General features: G+C 54.6%; 1 protein-coding gene across 2 annotated transcripts in view; it reads right to left on the reverse strand.

Annotated features, from left to right (window-relative positions):
* The window catches only part of GRM4 (glutamate metabotropic receptor 4), a 115,116-nt gene that overhangs the window by 13,459 nt on the left and 91,693 nt on the right, over positions 1 to 9,964 (reverse strand). For both annotated transcript variants that reach the window (XM_011373483.2, XM_011373484.2), the window contains 2 exons: positions 8,138 to 8,274; positions 4,076 to 5,011 (listed from right to left, as the gene is read on the reverse strand). In XM_011373483.2, coding sequence (XP_011371785.1) covers positions 4,076 to 5,011; positions 8,138 to 8,274 — 1,073 coding nt within the window. The remainder of the gene's footprint in view (positions 1 to 4,075; positions 5,012 to 8,137; positions 8,275 to 9,964) is intronic.

Raw genomic sequence — 9,964 nt, forward strand, 5'->3', positions numbered from 1 at the left:
AGGGCATCTTTGAGATAGGATTTCACCTTTTCTACCATCCACCTACCTCCCAGCCGGGAGGTGCCTGAATTGCTGTCACTCCCGCTCCCTTCTCTCGTCAGGCCCTTGCTACACTCCATCCTCCAGAAAGAATCCTGCATTAAGCCTCACAAGTCAGTGCTCTACAGGGGGAAGGAGGTCATCAGGGCTGGGTTTAATAGAAGACAGAGGTCCTTGAGGTGGGGCAAAAGGCACAGAAAGGAGCTGCTGTGGAGGTGGGTGATGGTTTTTCTGTTTTTGTGCAAGGCCTGGTGGATGCAGGGTGCAAGGGACAATGGTGAGGGCCAATGAGGAGTCCTGCCTGCTCTGTGCTTCTGCCTAGACCAAACCTGTGAGTAATGAGATCCTCAGAATCTGTACAAACCAGACAAATAAACTTCTCCATAACCTGGCCAGCTTCCCTTGCCACGTCCTGCCCAGTAACCCCACATGGTACAAAAGCCCCGCTCTGGTCGGCTCAGGGTAAAGATGCCCAGTGGTGGTGATAAGCCCTGGAAATCTGAGCTAACACTGGGAAATCCAGCCACCTGTTCACCAGAGTAGTACAGACAGGTCCACTTTGCACCAGCACCTGCACTCTGGGGGAACAGGCACAGCAGAGCACCTGCAAGTACATTTGCACACATGCATGCCCACAAACACACACCTGTGTACACATGCATCTCTGCATTCACACACACACACACCCAAACTCACCACCCCACACTCCTATCTGACTCAGACTCACACAGCTCACACACACGCACCCTTCATACACCTGAGTATACACACATGCATACACATACATATATCTGTACACACTCACACTTGCACTCACACATCTGCACATACACTGCTGGGCACACACACCTAATCTACACACCTATACACACTAGCATCCGTGAGGCCCCTGGCACACACACCTGTCCATCCCCTCAATGTGCACATATACCCCCACACGCACACACACATATCTGTAAACACGCATTTCTGTACCCATACCACAACTCCCTACAACAGCCCTATGCCACTCCATCTATACACACACGCGCACACACACACCTGCAGCTTCCATTGGGGCATTTCGTAGCTATGACATGGCACAGTATAGATACAGCCCCAGGGTCGCCTGAGCCTCTAAGAAGCCTGGTGGCCTGAACTGGCAGAGATTTCAGAGCTCATCTCCTACACCCTCTCCTCATGCAGAAGCCCAGAGAAAGAGGGGGGCATGTCCCATGTCCCACGCCATCAGGAGTAGAGCTGGATCTTATGGCCACATGTTGGTGTGAGGCCAGCCTGCTGTGTGACATGGTACAAAGCCCTGTTCCTCTCTGGGCCTCAGAAGAGATCGTCTCACAGTCTCCTTTTCATAATCAATGCTGAGAGAAGCCACCTAAAAAGGGAGAAATCAGAGGTAGTTGAGGTCACCTAGAGAGATTTTGGGGAAGCTGGGCCCCAGCATCTGGAAATGGGAGGGTCTGATATCCTGGGATGGCAGGGACCCCACTAGGGGGCAGTATACAGGCAGGCAACCTGAGGAAATGATGGAAGGCAGAGTGAGAGGCTTAACCACCCTGCTGTTGGCCTCCCAGCCAGGGGCCTCTACTCTGAGGAGGTGTTGGAAGAGGCCTCCTGGTACTACCAAGGGTAATTTCTCAAGATGCCAGCTTCCTGGAATGTAGGGCAGTATCCTTTTTTGGCTTCGTGGGCCTCCTTGGTGCTGGAAGGTGTAGGAGCCTCTGCCTATACCTGCCCTCGGTGGGGGCAGGGGGGGGCACCTTCCGAAGGCCTAGTGGGAGCTGAAGACCTGGCTTTCAGTGCAAGCTTGGCCTGGTGGCTGCTTTGGCTCAGGTATATGGGGTTACCTGGAGCCATGCCTGGTCTCAGACCTTAGGGCACTCACTGCCAGCCCAAGGAAATCTTCTGAGAACCCCAACCCACAGGGCCAGCATTGGAAGACAGGCCACAGGCCTCTGGGGGCCCAGTCCAAGTCATTCAGAGTGGAAGGCACAGCTGCTGCCTTTGAGGAACTGTCAAAGAAGAGATGGGCACCCACCAAGGAAGCTCCAAGGTGGGGGAGGTGTCTTGGAGCTACAGGGGGTCAGCACGGGCTGGGTTGGAGGCTCCTAAGTTAGACAGGATAGGGTCATGTCCAGCTGTGCCATCTACTGGCTGTGTGATCTTTGACAAGTCACTTTGCCTCTCTATGCCTTCATGTTCTCATCTATAAATGGGGATGGTGATACCTACCTTCGCCTGCTGTTGTGAGACCTGCTGGCCATCAAGTAAAGTGTCTGGCAGAAGACAAGTGCCCAACCATCATGGTTTTGGCATCAGCCTCACTGAAAGCCAAGCATTTGTAGGAGCTCACATCTAGGCTCATGGCGTTAAATGCTACCCATAGGCTGATGACTCTCCCAGATACATCTCCAGCCTGCCCCTCATCCCTCCAGCCTGCCCCTCCAGAGTTGTGTATTCAACCATTGACTTGACAGTTGCACTTGGACATCTAACAAGCATCCTAAATTTAGCATGTCCAAAGGACCTCCTGATCTCCGCCTCACACCAGCTCCTCCATCATCTTCCCACCTTAGTGTACGACACTCCTTCCTTCCCATTCTCACACTGAAAAACACAAAGTCATCCTCGACTCTCCTCTGCATCTCTCACCTCACATGCAATCCATCAGAAATCCGCCTGCCTCACCACCAGACACATCCAGAATCCCCTGCTCCTCACCACCCTTGCTGCCAGCAGCCTCTTGTCAGGATTATTCAGTAACCTCTGCTCTAGCACCCTGACCCCAGCTCGCCTTCTTCAGGGCCCCACCCAACAACCAGAGGGATCCTTTTAAATCTACATCAATGCCTCCCTCACTGCTCACAACCCCACGATGGCTCCCTTCTCACTCATGGGGTACACTGACATCTTTCCCACAGCTACAGGATCCTAGAGCATCTGCCCTGTCATCCCTCTGACCTCAACCCCATCACCCTCCTCAGCCCCAGTCTCCGTACAGTGGGTAAACTGCTTTTACTCCCATCGTGTCATGTGATGATTACAACACCTGTATGGACTGCAAGGGAAAGATCATGGCCCCAATCTATTGATGAAGAAACTGAGGCAGAGAGGTCAGCTGTCTTGCCCAGGATCCCACAGTTCTACACAGAGCTCAGACCAGGAACTGGGGTCCTGGGTCCCCATGGTCATCCCTGTCTCCAGCCTCTACTTTCGTGGCTCCCAATTCTTCAGTTCTTCAAGATAATCCCCTAGAACCCAGGCAGTGCCATGCTGGGACATGGACAGAGTCCACAGGGCCCTTGAGGTGTGTCCAGGATGGCCTGACAGAGCCAGGAGGTGGCAGCCCTCAGCTGACACTGCCTTCAGCCAGTAGAAGGAAGTGCCTTCAGCTGACACTGTCAGGCCCCAGGATCCTGAGTTTCAGGGCAGCTTGGGGCCAAGGAGAGAGGGAGAGAGAGGACCTGATACATCTCCCACATCGGGGCCCAGGTGGATCTTGTGTGAGTAGAGAGAGAGACAGACAGAGGAGGAAGAAGAGAGGAATGGACAGAAAGGAAGATGGGGCTGAGTAGAGAGAGAGGTAAGGGAAAAGAGAGTCTAGGAAGAAAGAAGAATGAGGGTGCAGTCTCCCAGGCTGATAGAGAAGAAAGAGGAAGAAGAGAGAAAAGGGGGAAGAAAGGAGGTGAAGAGATGGGAAGGAGAAAGCGAGGAGATGGGAGAGGCAGGGATAGAGAGATAAAGAAAGAGAGGAGGAGGCTAGAAAGAGGGAGGGAAGGAAAGAGGAAGGAGAGGGGAAAGAGAGAGAGAGACGAGATAAAGAGAGAAAAGGGAGAGGAGGCAGAAAGAGAGAAAGGGAGGGAGAAAGGAGAGAAAACCCAGAACCTGGAGAAAAAAAAACTTGCAATCAACAGAGAAGACAGAATGAGGCATGAAAAAAGGCACTTCTGGAGCACAGTGGGAGGCCAGCCAGCCCTCAGAGGCTGCCTCCTGCTCTCTGCCCTCATCCCGCTCACTGCCCCCCAGACCCACAACTCACCTTGTCTGCCGACTGTGAGGTGCCAAAGAAAATGGGAATGAAGGCAAGCCAGACAATGCAGGTGGTATACATGGTGAAGCCGATGGGCTTGGCCTCATTGAAGGTCTCTGGCACGCCACGCGTCTTGATGGCGTACACCGTGCACGTGACCATGAGTAGCATGCTGTAGCCCAGCAGGCAGATGAGCGACAGGTCTGAGATGTCGCACTTGAGTACACCCCTGGCGAAGCGGGGGTCAAGCGTCCGCTGGTCCTGGAAGTCCACCACTGAGTGGGAGGGGTCCACCACAAACCATACACAGATGCCCAGCAGCTGCAGCGAGATGAGGCTGAAGGTAATGGCCAGCTGAGAGGCGGGGCTGATGAAGCGCGGGGCACTGACCGACCGCTTGCCCTGCTCGAAGATGCGGTAGATACGGTTGGTCTTGGTGAGTAGGGCTGCATAGCTGATGCTCATGCCGAGCCCCAGGAAGATTCGGCGCAGAGAGCACGTCCCCAGGTCGGGCTCCGCAATCATGAGGAAGGTGGTGGCATAGCACAGGAAGATGCCTGCCAGCAGCACATAGCTCAGCTCTCGGCCAGAGGCCTTCACAATGGGCGTGTCGTTGTAGCGTACAAAGGTGACCACCACGAAGAGCGTGGCCGCGATGCCCACTACAGCCAGGAAGAGGGGCAGCACGGCCCAGGGTGAGTCCCATTCAAGCTTGATGATGGGAATGGGCCTGCAGCCGGTGCGGTTCTCTGTGGGCCGCATGTCATATGGACATGTCTTACAGGTGTAGCGGTCCACCTGGTACTGGTACCCTGTGCAGGGCTCACAGTGCCAGCAACAGGGCATGCCCTTCACTGTCTTCTTCCGCTCGCCTGGCTGGCAGGGCAGGCTGCAGATGGAGCGGGGCAGCTGCTGCCCACTCCCCGGCCACTGCATCCGCTCTATCTGGCAATGACAGCAGTGGACATGCCTGAGGAGTGGGCCTCAGGACACGCCCCCAGTGCCCTGGACTGCCCCACCGGCTAGCACCGTATAGCCCCACACCTGAATCACCCAGTCACTTGGTTAAAAATCCAGCTGCCTGGGCCCCCCTGGACCTGCTGAATCCAAAGCTGGATTTAAACGAGCTCGCCCGCATGATTCGGATATGGCTGACCTGTGGGGAATCCTGACTGAGTCCAAAACTCTCAAAGGTTGTATAGGAAGACTGAGCTCAGAGAGCAGCAGTGACAGAGTCACACAGCAGAGCAGAGAGCTCTCACCAGTTCTGACTCCCAGGCCCTAAGGCCTTGCTACTCAATAGTGGCCCCCAGACCAGCAGCATCAGCATCACCTAGGAGCTTGTGGGAAAAGTGAAACTTTGGCCCACCGCAGACCTACTAACTCAGATTCTGAGTTTTCACAAGACCCCCAGGTGATCTGAGTGCAAGCTGGAGAAGCACTGCCTATGGCTCGGCCCACGGGGACTCCTCCAGGCAGCACAGGGAGCTGGGGTCAGCAGAGAGCAACAAACAAAGGTTTAATCAGAGGACACTTAATGCACGCCCAGAGGTTAGTGTTTCTCTATATCTTGCTCTAAATTAGTGCTAGTCACCGTTCCGTGTTTCTGAAGACACGATTGCTGTGAGCAAAGGAGCCACAGGAGTATGGGCACAAGCTATGAATGTGTTACCAAAGTCTGGAAAGTAAGCAAGAGGCCCCAGAAGAGCTCCAGGCGCTGGGCAAAGGGAGCTGACCACACTTGGGAGCCATATTCAAAGCATCTGTTCTACATAAAGTGACCCTTAGGAAGAGTTTTATGCTTGGAGAGCAGTGGGCCTGCCTGGACTGGTGCCATGTATGTGCTGGCTGTTCACTCCTAGAGAAAGAATAACCACTTGGATCTGGGACTGAGGTGAGGGTTTCAGAGCTGAGGAACAAGGTGGGTTGGGTGGGGATGGGGAATCCGAAGATGGCCTCGTGGTAGGCGAGACTAAAACCTCACGGAAGAAGCTTGTCCTGTGGCTCTGGGTGTGACAGGATTATGTGGTCCCCTAGTAGCCAAAGAGGACAGCAATGACCAGTGCTGGGGATGACAAGGCAGGACAATTCCTGTGCACCAGAGCTCTGAGACTGCAGGAGAAAGACCTTTCCCCAGAGGGTACAGGGTGACAGTGGGTATGCTTGAAAACTCTAGCTACAGTGGAAAGAGCAGTGAATGTGGTCAAACCCCAGGATCACAGTTCTGTTGCGAGCTGGCTATGTGCCCTTGAGCAAATGCTTCAACCTCTCTGAGCTTTTGTTTTCCATCTGTTCCAATGATAGCAGATATGAAGCTACTTTGCCCTTTATTACTTAAGGTGGCTTCCACCTAGAAATCATAATGGAAACGCTTTTATTTCACCAGAACATCAGCCCCACAGGGGTGGGACTTTGTGTGTGCTTCTCTGTTGCATCTCCAGCCCCCAGACGGGGCTGACACACTGGGGGCCAGTGGTTCTCTGTGGAATCTATAAGAGAAGTAGTGAGGTGTGGGCACAGCTGTGAGAGGCCCCTCAGATCCTGGAGGAAGACAGTCCGGGCAGGCGTAGGCCTTTTCCTTGGCCCCCTGAGCCTTGCCTGCTCTGTGGCCTTCACAGCACAGCCCAAACTAAGCACTCAAGGGGAATTTGGGGGAGATGTGGTAGTTGAGGTCCAAGCCCTCCTCATCTGCTCCCACCTCCCAGCTCCGTGCTGGTGGAGGGACCTTGCGTTACTAGGGAGGGGACTTTCAGGGGAGGAGTCCACAGCAACCCCCACACACCCGAACCCTGCCTTCGCTGAGCACATCTGTAGCATGGGGTAGTAATAGTGCCCGCCTGCCTCACAGGGCTATCATCCTTACAGTAAGGTCACATGCTTCGGACAGGGGCTCTACACAGCAGTGCTCAACCAGGATTAGCTGCTACTGCTACTAGTAACTGAGTCACTGGTCCCCACTGCTCCACCCACTGCACCAAAATGAGACATGGCTCCCTTGAGGGCATCGTCCCACTTTGCCAAATACTCCTGTCTGCCCTATTCTGTCTGTCTGTCTGCCTCTGCTCAACAACCCGAGAGCACCACCATAGGAATGGGCTCTGTCTCCGCAGTGTGGTGTGGCCTTTGGAATGCCCCTCAGGCTGGGTTTCCTGAGATCTTTCCTGTGACTTAGACAATTGTCAGTGCTTTGAAGAGCTCCAAGGGCTCATCACTAGAAGAGATTATTACAAGAGGGGACGGTGGAGACATGATGCATCTCTCCCAGGATCTGGAACAAGGACAGCTGAAGCAAGACATGGACCTGGGCCTCTGAAGCCTCTCTGGGCCATCTAGATGTCACATTGTGCCTACCTGAGTACCACTTACCTCTTCACCTTGCAAGGTAGGGACCAAGTCCATAGGCATTTTCTTGGGGAACTAACTACAAAACCTTTCTTTCTAAAACACTGCTCTATTTCATGGCTGGGGACACCAAGGGCCAAAGAGGGAAAGCCACCACGTCCCTGGAACAACTGTGAGATGAAAAAGCGTGGCTAGGGGGACCCAGGAGTTCTTCCCCATTCCCCCGTAATACCCAGAAAAATGATGGCTTTCCAGCGTGTTTTAACAGTGCTGGAGGACTAATTCTCAAATAGTTCCCTTCCCACCATCTGACTGAGCCCTCTGCCTTAAGACATCATCCTCTGTCTAAACGCAGCCCTCTCCTCCCCACCTTACTACCTCACATCCACCAAACCTTCGAGTCATTTCACTCCAGTATGAATTGTCTATCTAGAGCTTTTTACCCTACAAGTGGGCAGCAGGCAAGAAGGCTCCAGGCCAAGGGAAAGGGCAGAGGCAGACAGGAAGTAGAAGTCCAGCTGCCCTTTTTGTCTTGGGGTGGGGGCCTCAGGGCCCCCTGAGGTCTGGGAGGGAGCATGGAAGGAAACTCCAACTTGGCAGCAGCAATTCCAGGTATCAGGGCTACTGAGGAGCCGCCTCCCCTCAGCCCCCCATCCTGAGTGTTGGGGTGCGGTGAGTGACTCCCTCCATTTCCTGGGACCCTTCCCTGCCCTCCTCCCAGGTGCTTACTCTGAGATGCAGGTGGTCAGTCCAGGAGCCTATGACCTTGTATTCAGCAGAGCCATTGCGCAGCTGGTACTGGTAGACGTCATAGCGCCCAGGCGCATCTCCGTTCTCATTGAAGGTCACAGGGTTCCCTGCAATGCCTGGGGGCGGGGGGCAGTGGGTGTCATACACTCAGTTTCTTTGCTGAGCCTTTCCCAAAGGTTGAGAGGATTGTGAGCCCAGGGCAGAGACGCCTCTGGGGAGATCCTTGCATGGAATATCTGGGGAGGTTTCACCCCTTAGAAACATCTGAAGAGATCCCCCAACCCCATCCCACAGAGCACAGGACCCCTTTCCCTGGTTGCATGGCCCAGGATACCTGGGTTGGGTGGTGCCATGCACTGCGCCCCCACCTGAGAAGTTAACACTGCGGATGTACTTGAGCAGCTGGGTGCCGTCCACGGGGTCCATGCGTGGGCAGAGCCCCACACGGCCCGGACACAGGTCTCGGTGCATAGCGTGCAGTGCATGGCCCATGGCGTACACGGCGTCAATCACGAACTGCACCTTCCCCTCCTGCTCGTAGGCTGAGTCCTGCCCAATGCGCTCACGGTCTGCAATGAAACACCTAGAGTGGGGGTGCCCACGAGGCCCACCATCCTTGCAGACAGTGCAGTGGGAACCAGAGCAGTCCCTGGAGCCTAGAAAGATGGCAGAGCCTATCCAAGAGCACCCAGGTCTCCTGGCTCCTAGCCCAGTGCTTGTTCCATCACCCCAGGGGACAGTCTGTTGGAGGTACCTGGGGAATGGCACCAAAGGGTGAAGGGGAGGGCCCGCTGCTCTCACCACTGTACCCCTGGACCCTGTGCCCCAAGACCCCAGAATAGCCAGAGCAGACACCCGTGTCACCATCACCCTGTAGCTATGGTGCCTGCCTTCCTGCCCCAAGCCTGGCCTGGGCTAGCCACGGGACAGCTGGTCCTGGCAGGCTGGAAAAATCACTGGAACAGGAACTCTTTCTGTCACTGAGGGCAGTGGTGCCCCCACAACAGCTCACCCATGGGCAGCCACTCCAGCCAGAGGACACTACCCCTACCACGGGGTATAGATAAGGAAACTAAGGTGCAGAGAGGGTGAGAAACTGGCCACAGTCCCTCAAGTTTCAGGACCCAGGCTTTCTGAGATGCCCTCAATGGCCTCTAGTTGCCCCAGATACCAGAAGACACCATTGTCCCCACCCATTCCTCCCCCAAGTCAGTGACCCTCCATTAGCCAGGGTGAGTAAACTTTGTAAAATGAGGAACCCACCCCACCCCCTTCTCACTGCGGACCAAAGTCGCTCCCCAAGGGTGCCGTGGTCTCAGGGTGCTGGCCTCCCATTCTGACTCCCCAGGCTCTGGGCACACTCAACCCCTATGCTCTGGGCCCTGCGCAAACCCTTTGGCGGCCTGAGGCCTTGGTGTGAAAAGGACATCATAATCCTGCCCCACAGAGGTGCTGCCAGACTTAAATGAGATGAGGTACAGAAAACACTTGGCACAGAGTAGGTGACTAAACCACATTCCTATTGTGCTAAGTGGTCAGGATGCGGGCTTTCTGAGGTAGGTGACAAAGGTCCCTCGGGGAGAGCAGGCCTGCATGGCTTTCTGGAGGAGGAGGTGCTTCCTGGCCTGGGCCCTGGGGTAACAATGATAATGAAGAATAAGGGCTGCTAACTTCTCCTGAGCACCTTCTCTGTGCCCAGCATTGTTCTAAGCTCTTTATATGTATTAACTCATTGAATTCTCACAACGATGCTATGAGGTGAGGAATTATCCTTGTTATAGAGATGAAGAAACTGAGGCACAAAAA

This window comes from Pteropus vampyrus, unplaced genomic scaffold (assembly GCF_000151845.1).
Source record: "Pteropus vampyrus isolate Shadow unplaced genomic scaffold, Pvam_2.0 Scaffold225, whole genome shotgun sequence".
In the NCBI taxonomy this organism is placed as follows: domain Eukaryota; kingdom Metazoa; phylum Chordata; class Mammalia; order Chiroptera; family Pteropodidae; genus Pteropus; species Pteropus vampyrus.